The 18,153-nt window shown below is 47.2% G+C and overlaps 1 protein-coding gene across 1 annotated transcript in view; it reads left to right on the top strand.

Annotated features, from left to right (window-relative positions):
* The first annotated feature begins 289 nt into the window (after window positions 1-289).
* Window positions 290-18,153, top strand: part of LOC126443346 (uncharacterized) — a 34,825-nt gene continuing 16,961 nt past the window's right edge. Inside the window, exon 1 of the mRNA XM_050090941.1 lies at window positions 290-481. Within this exon, the coding sequence (XP_049946898.1) occupies window positions 328-481 (154 nt within the window). The 5' untranslated portion in view covers window positions 290-327. The remainder of the gene's footprint in view (window positions 482-18,153) is intronic.

Genomic DNA, 18,153 nt, shown 5'->3' with positions numbered 1-18,153 from the left:
CACGTCATGAGATTTTTGTGTCGGAATAGTAAATCAGTACGCCTGGACATCTGCTACAAGTCTCTTAGTGTAACTTGATGTCGTCCTAAGTCCACGTTGCAGGCGTATTTGTGAAACAAATACTCTTTTGTGACGAATGCGTGTCCGCAGTTGATGTCTGGTAAGGTAAAGGGAAAAATGAGCGAGTCACGGGTGGGAGACGTCACGCTTCCTGCGGTTTAACCTTCCTGCGGAAACTCTTCCGCTGCACGTAGCGCACACTCAGTCAGTGCTCCCTGCGGTACGCACCGCCTGTGTTCGTTCGCACCTCTGCGTGAGTAGCTGACAATGGACCCAGCGGGCGTAGCTACGTCGCTGCTGGTTTTGCTGGCAGCAAATAACACCTCGGTGCTCGACTGTGTCTGTAACCACGTCGCCAGCGTCACCGACGAAATGAGTTACGGCGATGGACTGATGTGGGAGACGTACTGCCAAGACCTCGGTGAGTACATCTTCGTACAGCGTCGATTCACTCGACGTTACGCAGTTACACAGTTATGTACTCAAACAGGCGGCTTGACTTGCACATAGTGCTGTGAAACAAGGTAAAACGTTCACAGGCCACCAGTGAAGGACTACCTGTACGTCTATATCTATATGATCACTCTACAATTCATATTTAAGCAGTTCATCGAACTACATTGTACCTTCAAGTTACGTGGCTAGTGTTCCACTCTCAAACAGCCTGCGGGAGAAATGAACATTTAAATCTTTCCATGTGAACCCTGATTTCTCTTCGTCTTCTCTGTGTAGGTGGGCGCCAAAAAAGATATTCCCACACTCTGAGGAGAAAGCTGGTGATTGCAGTTTCATGAGAAGAACCTGCCTTAACGTGAAAGGTCTTTTTTTTTTTTCATGACAGCCACCCCAATTCCTGTATTATATCCGTTCAAGTGATTCAAATGTCTCTGAGCACTATGGGACTTCTTAGAACTACTTAAACCTAAGTAACTTAAGGACATCACACATACCCATGCCCGAGACAGGATTCGAACCTGCGACCATAGCGGTCGCGCGGTTCCAGACTGTAGCGCCTAGAACCGCTCGGCCACCCCGGCCGGCTATTATATCCGTGGCACACTCTCCCCTATTTCGTGCTAATACAGAACGAGTGCCCTTCTTTGGACATTTACGATGTCCGTCAATTCTACCTGGTAAGAATCCCACTCAATACAGCAATATTGCGGAAAAGGGCGGACAAGTGTAGTGCAGGCAGTCTCTCTAGTGGACCTGCTGCAGCTTTATAATCTTCTGCCAATAAATAGACGCCTTTGGTTAGCCTTCCCACACACATTACCTATGTGACATTTCCAATTTAATTTACTCATAATCCTAATCTCTAATTGTGTAACTCAATTAGATTTCCGCAATTTATCGTGTTACTGAAATTTCGCGGACATATTTTACTGCTCATGTTAATGACTTCACACTTTCCATTATTTAGAGTCAGTTGCCACTTTTCAAATCACACAAATATCTTGACTAAATCATTTTGAAATTTTTTTTGATCATCTGATGACTTTACGACAATAATAAATTACAGCATCAGCACCAAGTGGCTTGTAGTGAAATAGCGTGCTGACGGAATATCGTTTCAATTATGCGACTGGATTCGTGATTTCCTGTCAGAGAGGTCGCAATTCGTAGTAACTGACGGAAAGTCATCGAGTAAAATGAAGTGATTTCTAGCGTTCCCCAAGGTACTGTTATCGGCCCTTTGCTGTTCCTCATCTACGTAAACTACACTCCTGGAAATTGAAATAAGAACACCGTGAATTCATTGTCCCAGGAAGGGGAAACTTTATTGACACATTCCTGGGGTCAGATACATCACATGATCACACTGACAGAACCACAGGCACATAGACACAGGCAACAGAGCATGCACAATGTCGGCACTAGTACAGTGTATATCCACATTTCGCAGCAATGCAGGCTGCTATTCTCCCATGGAGACGATCGTAGAGATGCTGGATGTAGTCCTGTGGAACGGCTTGCCATGCCATTTCCACCTGGCGCCTCAGTTGGACCAGCGTTCGTGCTGGACGTGCAGACCGCGTGAGACGACGCTTCATCCAGTCCCAAACATGCTCAATGGGGGACAGATCCGGAGATCTTGCTGGCCAGGGTAGCTGACTTACACCTTCTAGAGCACGTTGGGTGGCACGGGATACATGCGGACGTGCATTGTCCTGTTGGAACAGCAAGTTCCCTTGCCGGTCTAGGAATGGTAGAACGATGGGTTCGATGACGGTTTGGATGTACCGTGCACTATTCAGTGTCCCCTCGACGATCACCAGTGGTGTACGGCCAGTGTAGGAGATCGCTCCGCACACCATGATGCCGGGTGTTGGCCCTGTGTGCTTCGGTCGTATGCAGTCCTGATTGTGGCGCTCACCTGCACGGCGCCAAACACGCATACGACCACCATTGGCACCAAGGCAGAAGCGACTCTCATCGCTGAAGACGACAAGTCTCCATTCGTCCCTCCATTCACGCCTGTCGCGACACCACTGGAGGCGGGCTGCACGAAGTTGGGGCGTGAGCGGAAGACGGCCTAACGGTGTGCGGGACCGTAGCCCAGCTTCATGGAGACGGTTGCGAATGGTCCTCGCCGATACCCCAGGAGCAACAGTGTCCCTAATTTGCTGGGAAGTGGCGGTGCGGTCCCCTACGGCACTGCGTAGGATCCTACGGTCTTGGCGTGCATCCGTGCATCGCTGCGCTCCGGTCCCAGGTCGACGGGCACGTGCACCTTCCGCCGACCACTGGCGACAACATCGATGTACTGTGGAGACCTCACGCCCCACGTGTTGAGCAATTCGGCGGTACGTCCACCCGGCCTCCTGCATGCCCACTATATGCCCTCGCTCAAAGTCCGTCAACTGCACATACGGTTCACGTCCACGCTGTCGCGGCATGCTACCAGTGTTAAAGACTGCGATGGAGCTCCGTATGCCACGGCAAACTGGCTGACACTGACGGCGGCGGTGCACAAATGCTGCGCAGCTAGCGCCATTCGACGGCCAACACCGCGCTTCCTGGTGTGTCCGCTGTGCCGTGCGTGTGATCATTGCTTGTACAGCCCTCTCGCAGTGTCCGGAGCAAGTATGGTGGGTCTGACACACCGGTGTCAATGTGTTCTTTTTTCCATTTCCAGGAGTGTATTTGGGAGACAGTCTGAGCGCCGGCGCCGTGCGGTTCTAGGCGCTTCAATCTGGAACCGCGTGACCGCTACGGTGACAGGTTCGAAACCTGCCTCGTGCATGGATGTGTGTGATGTCCTTAGGTTAGTTAGGTTTAATTAGTTCTAAGTTCTAGGGGACTGATGACCTCAGAAGTTAAGTCGCATAGTGCTCAGAGCCACAGTCTGAGCAGCCGCCTTGGCTTTGTTTCCAGATGATGTTTATCGATTAATAAGGTCATCAGAAGATCCAAACGAATTGTAAAACGATTTAGAAAAAATATCGGTACAGTGCGAAAATTGGTAATTGTCGCTAAATAATGAAAAGTGTGAGATCATCCACATGAGTGCTATAAAGAATTCGTTAAACTTCGGTTACACGATAAATCAGTCAAATCTAAGCACCGCTAACTTCCACTATATAACTAGGAATCACAATAACCAACAATTTAAATTTGAAGGAACACATAGAAAATATTGTGAGGAAGGCTAACCGAAGACTGCGTTTCATTGGCAACACACTTAGAACATGTAACAGGTCTACTCAAAAGACTGCGTGCACTACGTTTGTCCGTCATCTTTTAGGATACTGCTGCGCGGTGTGGGATCCTTACCAGATAGGATTGACAGAGTACATCGAAAAAGTTCAAAGAAGGGCAGCACGTTTTGTATAATCGCGAAATATGGGAGAGGGTGTCACTGAAATGAACAGGATTTGGGCTGGACATCATTAAAACAAAGGCGTTTTTCGTTGCTACGGAATCTTCTCACGAGATTTCAATCAGCAACTTTCTCCTCCGAATGTGAAAATATTTTGATTACGCTGACCTACGATAACCATAAGAAAATAAGGGAGATTAGAATTCGCACTGAAAGATACAGGTGTTTGTTTCCTCCGCGCTGTACGAGATTGGAATAATACACAATTATTGTGAAAGTGGTTCGATGAACCTTCTTCCAAGCACTTAAATGTGATTTACCCGTGTAGATGTAGATGCAGATGAAAAAAATCTTTGTGGGCTGTTCAGATTGTCTCCTAAATGATTCATGTAGATGAGGAACAACAGAGGTCCTATAAATATTCCTTTGGAATTGCTCGAAGAGTTTCCGTCGATTACTACGAACTATGACCTTTCCGACATGAAATCACGAATCCACTCGCACAACTGATAACATTCCGTCTGTGGGGAACAGTGTCAAAAGCCTTCTGAAAACATAAAAGTATTAAATCAATTTGACATCCCCTTTCGATATCACTTATTACTTCGTGAGGATAAAGAGCGTGTTGTTTCTTCACAAGAACAATATTTACTGAATATGTGTTAGTTATCTCTCGATAAAACGCCTTCTTCCAGGTGATTCATGATGTTCGAACACAGAGCATCTTCAAAATCATACTGCAAATCGTCGTTACTAATGTGGATCTGCAATGCACAGGATTACTCCTGCTTCCGTTCTTAGTATTGGTGTGACTCGTGCAACTTTCCAGTCTTCGGGTACGGATCTTTCGTGGAGCGGGCGGTTGTACGCGACTTCTAAGTACGGAGCCGTTGCATCAGCATACTTTGTAAGGAACCTGGCTGGTATACAGTCGGGACTAGAAGAGTTCCGTTTCTTAATAGATTTGAGCTGCTTCGCTACAGCGAGGACAACTACTTCTAAGTTACTCATGTTGACAGTTGTTCTTTATTCGAATTCTGGTATATTTACCTCGACTTCTTCGGTGAACGAATGTCGGGAAACGATGTTTAGTAACTCTTATTTACTGGCACTGTCATCACTAACATCACCATTGTTAACGCGCAGTGGAGGTATTGATTGCGTCTTGCTGCTGCTGTATTTTACATACACTTCTGGAAATGGAAAAAAGAACACATTGACACCGGTGTGTCAGACCCACCATACTTGCTCCGGACACTGCGAGAGGGCTGTACAAGCAATGATCACACGCACGGCACAGCGGACACACCAGGAACCGCGGTGTTGGCCGTCGAATGGCGCTAGCTGCGCAGCATTTGTGCACCGCCGCCGTCAGTGTCAGCCAGTTTGCCGTGGCATACGGAGCTCCATCGCAGTCTTTAACACTGGTAGCATGCCGCGACAGCGTGGACGTGAACCGTATGTGCAGCTGACGGACTTTGAGCGAGGGCGTATAGTGGGCATGCGGGAGGCCGGGTGGACGTACCGCCGAATTGCTCAACACGTGGGGCGTGAGGTCTCCACAGTACATCGATGTTGTCGCCAGTGGTCGGCGGAAGGTGCACGTGCCCGTCGACCTGGGACCGGACCGCAGCGACGCACGGATGCACGCCAAGACCGTAGGATCCTACGCAGTGCCGTAGGGGACCGCACCGCCACTTCCCAGCAAATTAGGGACACTGTTGCTCCTGGGGTATCGGCGAGGACCATTCGCAACCGTCTCCATGAAGCTGGGCTACGGTCCTGCACACCGTTAGGCCGTCTTCCGCTCACGCCCCAACATCGTGCAGCCCGCCTCCAGTGGTGTCGCGACAGGCGTGAATGGAGGGACGAATGGAGACGTGTCGTCTTCAGCGGTGAGAGTCGCTTCTGCCTTGGTGCCAATGATGGTCGTATGCGTGTTTGGCGCCGTGCAGGTGAGCGCCACAATCAGGACTGCATACGACCGAGGCACTCAGGGCCAACACCCGGCATCATGGTGTGGGGAGCGATCTCCTACACTGGCCGTACACCACTGGTGATCGTCGAGGGGACACTGGATAGTGCACGGTACATCCAAACCGTCATCGAACCCATCGTTCTACCATTCCTAGACCGGCAAGGGAACTTGCTGTTCCAACAGGACAATGCACGTCCGCATGTATCCCGTGCCACCCAACGTGCTCTAGAAGGTGTAAGTCAACTACCCTGGCCAGCAAGATCTCCGGATCTGTCCCCCATTGAGCATGTTTGGGACTGGATGAAGCGTCGTCTCACGCGGTCTGCACGTCCAGCACGAACGCTGGTCCAACTGAGGCGCCAGGTGGAAATGGCATGGCAAGCCGTTCCACAGGACTACATCCAGCATCTCTACGATCGTCTCCATGGGAGAATAGCAGCCTGCATTGCTGCGAAAGGTGGATATACACTGTACTAGTGCCGACATTGTGCATGCTCTGTTGCCTGTGTCTATGTGCCTGTGGTTCTGTCAGTGTGATCATGTGATGTATCTGACCCCAGGAATGTGTCAATAAAGTTTCCCCTTCCTGGGACAATGAATTCACGGTGTTCTTATTTCAATTTCCAGGAGTGTATGATCGGAATCTCTCAGTTTTCATTCAGATTTTTAGAAAACTATTCAAGACATGTTCCATCGAAGTTCCCGCTAAATTTCGAGCTTCTGTATAACTTTGACGATCTAGGTGTTCTTTCGTTCTTTTAAAAATTTGTGTGCTTTTTTCTGTTGCTTCTGCTACACCGTTCTGATATGTTTTGTGTATCGTGGGGAATCTGTTTGATACGCATCTCTCAACTGCGGTCGATGCCATTTCCTAGCATTCAAACTCCGTCTTGTCTGTATTTAGATATTGCGATCGAAAAGAGTGGAAATAGCGTGAAGCGGATTTTTATCTGCTTGTTTAAGTAGATGTATTTTGCATGTACACTATGTGCTCAAAAGCATCCGGACATGCCAAAAACATGCGTGTTTCATATTTGATGCATTGTGCTCCCACCTACTGCCAGGTACTCCATATCAGCGACCTCAGTAGTCATTAGACATCGTGAGAGAGCAGAATGGGGCGCCTTGCGAAACTCACCGACCTTAAACGTGGTCAGGTGATTGGGTGTCACTTGTGTCATACGTCTGTACGCGAGATTTCCACACTCCTAAACGTCCCTAGGTCCACTGTTTCCGATGCGATAGTAAAGTGGAAACGTGAAGGGGCACGCACAGCACACAAGCGTACAGCCCGACCTCGTCTGTTGACTGACAGAGACCGCTGACAGTTGAAGAGGGTCGTAACGTGTAGTGGGCAGGCATCTATCCAACCATCACACAGGAATTCCAAACTGCATCAGGATCCACTGCAGGTACTGTGGCAGTTCGGCGGGAGGTGCGAAAACTTGGAGTTCGTGCTCGAGCGGCAGCTCATAAGACACACATCAGACCGGTAAATACAAAACGACGCGTCGCTTGGTGTAGGGAGCGTAAACATTGGACGACTGAACAGTGGGAAAACGTTGTGTGGAGTGACGAATCACGGTACACAATGTGGCGATCCGATGGCAGGGTGTGGGTATGGCGAACGCCCAGTGAAAGTCATCTGCCAGCGTGTGTAGTGCCAACAGTAAAATTCGGAGGCGGTGGTGTTATGGTCTGATCGTGTTGTTCATGAAGGGGGCTTGAACTCCTTGTTGTTTTTCGTGGCACTGTGACAGCACAGGCCAACACTGATGTTTTAAGCATCTTCAAAAATGGTTCAAATGGCTCTGAGCACTATGGGACTTAACTTCTAAGGTCATCAGTCCTCTAGTACTAAGAACTACTTAAACCTAACTATCCTAAGGCTATCACACACATCCACGCCCGAGGCAGGATTCCAACCTGCGACCGTAGCCGTCGCGCGGTTCCAGACTGTAGCGCCTAGAACCGCTCGGCCACTCCGGCCGGCTCTAAGCATCTTTGTAGTTCCCACTATTGAAGAGAAATTGGGGGAATGGCGATTTACGCTTAAAACACGATCGAGCACCTGTTCATAATGCACGGCCTGTGGCGGAGTGGCTACACGACAATAGCATCCTTGTAATGGACTGGGCTGCACAGAGTCATGACCTGAATCCTACAGAATACCTTTGGGATGTCTTGGAACACCGACTTCTTGCCCAGCCTCACCGACTAACATCGATACCTTTCCTTAATGTAGCACTCCGAGAATAATAGGCTGCCACTCCCTAAGAAACCTTTCAGCACCTGACTGAACGTACGCCTGCGAGAGTGGAAGCTGTCATCAAGGCTGAGGGTGGATTCCAGCATTACCACGAACTTGTAAGTCGTTTTCAGCCAAGTGTCCAGAACCTGACCTACGATAACCATAAGAAAATAAGGGAGATTAGAATTCGCACTGAAAGATACAGGTGTTTGTTTCCTCCGCGCTGTACGAGATTGGAATAATACACAATTATTGTGAAAGTGGTTCGATGAACCTTCTTCCAAGCACTTAAATGTGATTTACCCGTGTAGATGTAGATGCAGATGAAAAAAATCTTTGTGGGCTGTTCAGATTGTCTCCTAAATGATTCATGTAGATGAGGAACAACAGAGGTCCTATAAATATTCCTTTGGAATTGCTCGAAGAGTTTCCGTCGATTACTACGAACTATGACCTTTCCGACATGAAATCACGAATCCACTCGCACAACTGATAACATTCCGTCTGTGGGGAACAGTGTCAAAAGCCTTCTGAAAACATAAAAGTATTAAATCAATTTGACATCCCCTTTCGATATCACTTATTACTTCGTGAGGATAAAGAGCGTGTTGTTTCTTCACAAGAACAATATTTACTGAATATGTGTTAGTTATCTCTCGATAAAACGCCTTCTTCCAGGTGATTCATGATGTTCGAACACAGAGCATCTTCAAAATCATACTGCAAATCGTCGTTACTAATGTGGATCTGCAATGCACAGGATTACTCCTGCTTCCGTTCTTAGTATTGGTGTGACTCGTGCAACTTTCCAGTCTTCGGGTACGGATCTTTCGTGGAGCGGGCGGTTGTACGCGACTTCTAAGTACGGAGCCGTTGCATCAGCATACTTTGTAAGGAACCTGGCTGGTATACAGTCGGGACTAGAAGAGTTCCGTTTCTTAATAGATTTGAGCTGCTTCGCTACAGCGAGGACAACTACTTCTAAGTTACTCATGTTGACAGTTGTTCTTTATTCGAATTCTGGTATATTTACCTCGACTTCTTCGGTGAACGAATGTCGGGAAACGATGTTTAGTAACTCTTATTTACTGGCACTGTCATCACTAACATCACCATTGTTAACGCGCAGTGGAGGTATTGATTGCGTCTTGCTGCTGCTGTATTTTACATACACTTCTGGAAATGGAAAAAAGAACACATTGACACCGGTGTGTCAGACCCACCATACTTGCTCCGGACACTGCGAGAGGGCTGTACAAGCAATGATCACACGCACGGCACAGCGGACACACCAGGAACCGCGGTGTTGGCCGTCGAATGGCGCTAGCTGCGCAGCATTTGTGCACCGCCGCCGTCAGTGTCAGCCAGTTTGCCGTGGCATACGGAGCTCCATCGCAGTCTTTAACACTGGTAGCATGCCGCGACAGCGTGGACGTGAACCGTATGTGCAGCTGACGGACTTTGAGCGAGGGCGTATAGTGGGCATGCGGGAGGCCGGGTGGACGTACCGCCGAATTGCTCAACACGTGGGGCGTGAGGTCTCCACAGTACATCGATGTTGTCGCCAGTGGTCGGCGGAAGGTGCACGTGCCCGTCGACCTGGGACCGGACCGCAGCGACGCACGGATGCACGCCAAGACCGTAGGATCCTACGCAGTGCCGTAGGGGACCGCACCGCCACTTCCCAGCAAATTAGGGACACTGTTGCTCCTGGGGTATCGGCGAGGACCATTCGCAACCGTCTCCATGAAGCTGGGCTACGGTCCTGCACACCGTTAGGCCGTCTTCCGCTCACGCCCCAACATCGTGCAGCCCGCCTCCAGTGGTGTCGCGACAGGCGTGAATGGAGGGACGAATGGAGACGTGTCGTCTTCAGCGGTGAGAGTCGCTTCTGCCTTGGTGCCAATGATGGTCGTATGCGTGTTTGGCGCCGTGCAGGTGAGCGCCACAATCAGGACTGCATACGACCGAGGCACTCAGGGCCAACACCCGGCATCATGGTGTGGGGAGCGATCTCCTACACTGGCCGTACACCACTGGTGATCGTCGAGGGGACACTGGATAGTGCACGGTACATCCAAACCGTCATCGAACCCATCGTTCTACCATTCCTAGACCGGCAAGGGAACTTGCTGTTCCAACAGGACAATGCACGTCCGCATGTATCCCGTGCCACCCAACGTGCTCTAGAAGGTGTAAGTCAACTACCCTGGCCAGCAAGATCTCCGGATCTGTCCCCCATTGAGCATGTTTGGGACTGGATGAAGCGTCGTCTCACGCGGTCTGCACGTCCAGCACGAACGCTGGTCCAACTGAGGCGCCAGGTGGAAATGGCATGGCAAGCCGTTCCACAGGACTACATCCAGCATCTCTACGATCGTCTCCATGGGAGAATAGCAGCCTGCATTGCTGCGAAAGGTGGATATACACTGTACTAGTGCCGACATTGTGCATGCTCTGTTGCCTGTGTCTATGTGCCTGTGGTTCTGTCAGTGTGATCATGTGATGTATCTGACCCCAGGAATGTGTCAATAAAGTTTCCCCTTCCTGGGACAATGAATTCACGGTGTTCTTATTTCAATTTCCAGGAGTGTATGATCGGAATCTCTCAGTTTTCATTCAGATTTTTAGAAAACTATTCAAGACATGTTCCATCGAAGTTCCCGCTAAATTTCGAGCTTCTGTATAACTTTGACGATCTAGGTGTTCTTTCGTTCTTTTAAAAATTTGTGTGCTTTTTTCTGTTGCTTCTGCTACACCGTTCTGATATGTTTTGTGTATCGTGGGGAATCTGTTTGATACGCATCTCTCAACTGCGGTCGATGCCATTTCCTAGCATTCAAACTCCGTCTTGTCTGTATTTAGATATTGCGATCGAAAAGAGTGGAAATAGCGTGAAGCGGATTTTTATCTGCTTGTTTAAGTAGATGTATTTTGCATGTACACTATGTGCTCAAAAGCATCCGGACATGCCAAAAACATGCGTGTTTCATATTTGATGCATTGTGCTCCCACCTACTGCCAGGTACTCCATATCAGCGACCTCAGTAGTCATTAGACATCGTGAGAGAGCAGAATGGGGCGCCTTGCGAAACTCACCGACCTTAAACGTGGTCAGGTGATTGGGTGTCACTTGTGTCATACGTCTGTACGCGAGATTTCCACACTCCTAAACGTCCCTAGGTCCACTGTTTCCGATGCGATAGTAAAGTGGAAACGTGAAGGGGCACGCACAGCACACAAGCGTACAGCCCGACCTCGTCTGTTGACTGACAGAGACCGCTGACAGTTGAAGAGGGTCGTAACGTGTAGTGGGCAGGCATCTATCCAACCATCACACAGGAATTCCAAACTGCATCAGGATCCACTGCAGGTACTGTGGCAGTTCGGCGGGAGGTGCGAAAACTTGGAGTTCGTGCTCGAGCGGCAGCTCATAAGACACACATCAGACCGGTAAATACAAAACGACGCGTCGCTTGGTGTAGGGAGCGTAAACATTGGACGACTGAACAGTGGGAAAACGTTGTGTGGAGTGACGAATCACGGTACACAATGTGGCGATCCGATGGCAGGGTGTGGGTATGGCGAACGCCCAGTGAAAGTCATCTGCCAGCGTGTGTAGTGCCAACAGTAAAATTCGGAGGCGGTGGTGTTATGGTCTGATCGTGTTGTTCATGAAGGGGGCTTGAACTCCTTGTTGTTTTTCGTGGCACTGTGACAGCACAGGCCAACACTGATGTTTTAAGCATCTTCAAAAATGGTTCAAATGGCTCTGAGCACTATGGGACTTAACTTCTAAGGTCATCAGTCCTCTAGTACTAAGAACTACTTAAACCTAACTATCCTAAGGCTATCACACACATCCACGCCCGAGGCAGGATTCCAACCTGCGACCGTAGCCGTCGCGCGGTTCCAGACTGTAGCGCCTAGAACCGCTCGGCCACTCCGGCCGGCTCTAAGCATCTTTGTAGTTCCCACTATTGAAGAGAAATTGGGGGAATGGCGATTTACGCTTAAAACACGATCGAGCACCTGTTCATAATGCACGGCCTGTGGCGGAGTGGCTACACGACAATAGCATCCTTGTAATGGACTGGGCTGCACAGAGTCATGACCTGAATCCTACAGAATACCTTTGGGATGTCTTGGAACACCGACTTCTTGCCCAGCCTCACCGACTAACATCGATACCTTTCCTTAATGTAGCACTCCGAGAATAATAGGCTGCCACTCCCCAAGAAACCTTTCAGCACCTGACTGAACGTACGCCTGCGAGAGTGGAAGCTGTCATCAAGGCTGAGGGTGGATTCCAGCATTACCACGAACTTGTAAGTCGTTTTCAGCCAAGTGTCCAGATACTTCTGATAACATGGCATATTTTTGGTGGGTTTAGGTGTTACGGTATTCAGTCTCACTACAACAGCCTTGTAGCCACTAATCTGTGTATCCGCTATTGTGCTCTCTATTGGTTCACCTTTATTTGTTGCTAAGAGTTAAAATATAGTTTCTAAACCATTAACACTTCGAGTGCGCTCCTGAACTAACAGTTCGAAATAGTTTTCTAAGAAAGCATTCAGTGGTATTTCGAAATAAGTTTCTTGCATGCCACCGACTCTAAACATTCATGAGGTTGTCTCCATACTCGTACACGTTCATCCACTCGATACAATTTGAAACGGGAGTCGCCCGACCAGAAAACACGTTTCCAGTCATCAACGGCTGCTGTGTATATTCTCTGCAATTCCTGTCGGTATGTACTGGTGTGCATTGAACAGCTACAGCCGTTTCCAGTCGCTATATTAGTTTTCCAGTGCCCTCTGTTATTTCGAGCAGTGGTTTGTAGAGCTACCAGTGTTTTGCAATGGCCGGTGAACGTGCTTAGCTGACATGGCGAGCCAGACTGCGTGGTGCTTACAGCAGGCCGTAGCTGTGAGGGGTGGAGCGGTACTTGAGAAGACATCCTGCCTGCATACAGTCATGTAGATCGCGGATCACCCAGAGAAGGGGCGGCAAACATCATAGTTATAATAATCTATACACACACACACACACATATATATATATATATATATATATATATATATATATATATATTGTGGATCATAATTACTAGTGTAAACGCATGTAGTTCAAAGTACACGACACTAGAAGTAAAAAAGTCTCAGTAAACATAGCGTCGTAAATGCATACCTTAAGAGCTACGAGCAATTCTCCATCTTCGATACTGTGAAGCAGGTCTCACCTACTGCAGGCTCTTTGCTTTCCACATTTTGGGAAGTATGTCCAGTAACATTGGCTATAAAATGCAAACCTGTAAAGCTATAAGCAATTGTTCATTAGAAGAGTTGTGTTTCCAAGTAGCGAAGATGAGCACGTGTTCATAGCTCTTAAGGTGTACATTTTAGAGCCAATGTTTACTGGACACTTTTTCTTGTTTTGGTCCCTACTACTACTTCCCAAAATGTGGAAAGCAAAGAGCTTGCAGTAGAAGAAATTTGCTTCATAGTATCGAAGATGAAAAACTGCTCGTAGTTCTTAAGATATCCATTATCGACCCCATGTTTCCTGAGACTTTTTTGCTTCTAGTATCGTGTACTTTCAACTGTATGTGTTTACACTATTTATTATGATACACGGTGTATAGTGTTCGTTTCATTGTAATTCATACAAATCTACAGTATTATTCCGATCTTCATGAAATTTTGCACACTTTACCTTCAAGGGAAGAGGAAGGTCACTGTCTGCATAATATTTCGTAATCTGACTTTAAATATATGTGTTTGTGGTACATATAGAGGAAAGGTTTTTGCGAAATAACTCTAAAAGTTCTTCGCCGATCTACTTCAAATTTCTACATGATGCCATAGTGAAAATTTGGGAGGACGTAGGCTACATATATTTTTAGCAAGAGCTGGTATTGTCATTTGGAGAGCGAAACCGGTAGATACATAATACTAACTGCGACCTGTGGCTCTTTTCAGAAACTTGTATACATACCTACACACGAGCAGTGGCGGATACAGGAAAACCTGAAGGAGGGGCGCTAAAGCTATCTTGAGCTATCTTTACTTTTAGCTTAATATTAAATAATCGCCAGCCGGAGTTGCCGAGCGGTTCTAGGCGCTACAGTGTGGAACCGCGCGACCGCTACGGCCGCAGGTTCGAATCCTGCCTCGGGCATTGATGTGTGTGATGTGCTTAGGTTAGTTAGGTTGAAGCAGTTGCAAGTTCTAGGGGACTGATGACCTCAGAAGTTAAGTCCCATAGTGTTCTGAGCCATTTGAACAATTAAATAATCAAGTCACACGGAAAGTTTAAGAAAGTATCATTTGAACTGATTTATACGCATATACAACAGCATGCCATCTTACGATATAAAAAAGTTACAAATGTGGTTCTCTTCCTCAAATGAAGAATTGTATGCGCAAATTGATTAATTCGCATAACATACATTACTGGGCAACTGAAAATCCATGTTGGCTGCGGGAAGTTGCACACCAAAAACCGTGGTCGGTTACTGTACGGTGTGGGATTCTGGACAGAATTACAGGCCCCTATTTCATCGAATGAAATCCTAATGTTAGGAAGTACACCATGTTACTGGAAGAAACATTAGGTCTGTTATTGGAAGAAATACCTTTAGGAACAGAATGTAGTATCGACACTTTGCGTGTCCGACACATTTTTCGCTGATGGCCAGAAACGAGTTGCAGAGACAATTCCCAGATGGTTGGACTGGACGCGGAGGAGACGAGTCGTGGCCGGCTCGTTCGCCAGACTTGACACCTCTGGAGTTTTTCTTGTGGGGATTCATAAAGGACATTGTTTATAAAGACGTTCTACTACAGCTGAAGATATGCGAGAGAGAATTGTCAGAGCATGTGGTTCGACAAGTGCCGAAGTGAGAAGGAATACCACTCAATCCATGATAAGAAGATTGCAGCACTGACTTGATACCAATGGTCATCAGTTCGAACACCTTCTGTACATGGACGTTCATGCCACGTTTTTGACCTTCGTTGATCTTCAAAGACCTTACTGTTACATGTCATTCGATTCGTCTCGATAGCCGCTATCAGCTAATAAGTACCAAACTATAGCATCCCATTTAAGAAAACGAAGTTGACTTTCATATTTCTGACGCGACACCACCTAGCATCAAAAAACCAACGTCATATTATGGCCACCGTTGTCCTATGCAGCATTTCTCCCACAAACTTTTCAGCTACTATCGTACTTTCGGAGTTATTCTTGGTGGCAATAGTTGGTGACTCACCCTGTATATTCGTATGCGACTCTCATTTTCCATTCATCTGTATGTGTAAATTAATTAATTACTAAATCAACTTCTTGTATTTTGACTTACATAATTGTCGATCTGTTTTTTACTGTACAACACGTAATTTTTTTGGCAACTGCCATGTCCAGCTTTTATAGTACTTATCTAAAATTTTTCCTCTCATGTGACTGAAGCGCAGCAAATAGTATCCCCTGACGATCCAACCAAAGCCCATACGTTGGCGGGGGGTTGGGAGAGGGGGGGGGGAGGGGGAAGCAACAGTAAGGAAGGAAAAAAGTTGATTGCTGTTTCCAAAGCGCGGTTACTTTCGCTGTGGGTATCAACAAGTCACAGGGCCAATCAATTTCTTGACAGATATTAAACATCTTGGGCAACGTCGGGAATTACTTACTTACAAGTATTAATGATTAATTATGTTGTAAAAAATGTCAGGCAATGTCTTTCAGCCACTGCGACGCTACTCCGATCCAGTAAACTTCCAGCCTTCTCCAAACAGATGACGAGGACAGTGATGAGACGAGAGGCCACGCAGTCGTACCAAACTACGCAGTGGGCTGTGCTGCGTGCGAAGTGAATTCGTTGGCTCTTAGACACAATGCAGCCAAGATCTGTGTGTTGATTAGGACCTGGAAGCTTTCTGCATTTACAAGTTTATTAATATCTCATGCACATTACTGTAAAGCTCGCACTGATTATTTGCAATGTACACACTATGATGGCATCCCGATGTTTCGGCTGTTGATGATAGCTGCCTATCAGGGGCCTCGCTTCATGAGTTTACTTCACGACAGTGCTACCGACTGCGAGGAACATCGCAACGAACAGTAACACGGAGCAGGTACGAAACAGCTTAAATGTTCTCTCGCGAGATTATCTCTCAACCGAGATAAACTTTATCAGATGGCTCCGAGGTCGCTTCTCTCGGGCTCAGCGTTGTTTGTTTCCAGAGACACTGAATCTTCTCCTGTATTTCTTAGTCTAGGGCTCTTATTGCTCTTTGTTGGTGCTTTTCTAAAGAGTACTTGAGTCGCCCTTTTAAAATATTCTCGTATCCTTCGTAGCCCAACTAGCGGCGATAATGTCTTTTGCGTGGTAGAATAATCTGACCATAAATTTTTAGGCAGATGAATATAATTTTTTTCTGTTTTTTATTTATTGTGGGTCCACTTGCTGCCATTCAGTGCTCTGACTCTTTTCCGGCGTGTACTCATTTGTCAGCCACACTACTACACATAAAGGCAGATCCTGTTGGATTATTGTTTTAACCGATCCGAAGACTGTTGAGTAATCAGCTATCTTATTAGCTTACTGTCAACTGTGTAAGTGTAGGTGGAAAAACACTGTAACACTCTGACTCTCTTACACGAGTAAAAAACAAGGAATGGCGGCAGATCGTCAGGTAAATATACCTGAGGAGATATTTAACGTAAGCAGCTCAGAGGCGCATCACAGAAATTAAAACCACTACACTAGGGGCGTTCAATAAGTAATGCAACACAATTTTTCTCGGAAAATTTTGATTGAAAAAATACGGAGTTTTGTATGCTACATATTGGAATATTCCCGCCTATTGTCTCATGGAGCTCCGATAGGTGGTGGGGGACAATACGTAGCCTTTAAAATGGCGTCTGTAACAGAGGTGCGTTCCAAGCAGAGAGAATTTCTAATTTCTATTGGCGGAACACCAGAGCGTCGCAGACACTGACAGGCGCGGGCAGAATGTCTACGGTGACGTGGCAGTGAACTAAAGCACGGTGAGTCGTTGAGCGAGGCATCTGACGTCATCGCAACAAGGTCGCACAAAACCTTCCGATCTACACACAGCTGTGACTCCTGCAGTGTTGAAACGTGCGGACACTCTCATTCCAGATGATGGACGGATCACACTCAGACATCTCGCTGCAGAATTGGACGTCCGTGTTGTTAGCGCTGACACACTCGTCCACCAGGTGAACTACTCAAAGGTGTGCGCCCGCTGGGTTCCTCGTCGCCTAACAGAAAGAGTGTTCTAGCAGCAGTGGACACGGGAAGATCCTGAAGATGATCCCAGCAGAAAGGTCGAAACGTCGATTATTTTAGAGGAGATATGAAGCGGGCTAATAGCCCAGAAGATTTTAACTTCATGCAAGGACCGTCTGTGCGGAAATGCTTGCACATTACGTGACTGATAGTTACAACTTTTTGTTGGACATCGCCACATGCTATGAAACTTCGATTCATCACTTCGAAACGAAAAAAAAAACGGCAATCCATGGAGTGGCGCCACACAACTCCACTTCTGAAGAAAAAACTGAAAGCTGTACCGTCAGTTGGTAAAGTAATGGTGTCCGTCTTGTCGGAGTCTGAAGGGGTGAAGGGGTTATTCTGTTCGATCTTCTCCCTCATGGTGCGAAGGTCAAATCTGAAGCGTACTGCGCTACATTCAGAGAACTGAAGAAACGACTTCTGCATATTTGCTGTCACAAAAATGTAAACTGAATTTTACATCTGCATCTACATGGATACTCTGCAGATCACATTTAAGTGCCTGGCAGAGGGGTCATCGAAGCACCTACACAATTCTCTATTATTCCAATCTCGTGTAGCGCGCGAAAAGTACGAACACCTATATCTTTCCGTATGAGGTCTGATTTCCCTTATTTTGTCGTGGTGACCGTTTCTCCTTATGTAGGTCGGTCTCAATAAAATATTTTCGCATTCGGAAGAGAAAGTTGGTGACTGGAATTTCGTGAGAAGACTAC

Source organism: Schistocerca serialis, unplaced genomic scaffold (assembly GCF_023864345.2).
Source record: "Schistocerca serialis cubense isolate TAMUIC-IGC-003099 unplaced genomic scaffold, iqSchSeri2.2 HiC_scaffold_1458, whole genome shotgun sequence".
NCBI classification, from domain to species: domain Eukaryota; kingdom Metazoa; phylum Arthropoda; class Insecta; order Orthoptera; family Acrididae; genus Schistocerca; species Schistocerca serialis.
This window is presented reverse-complemented; position numbering and strand designations above follow the sequence as displayed.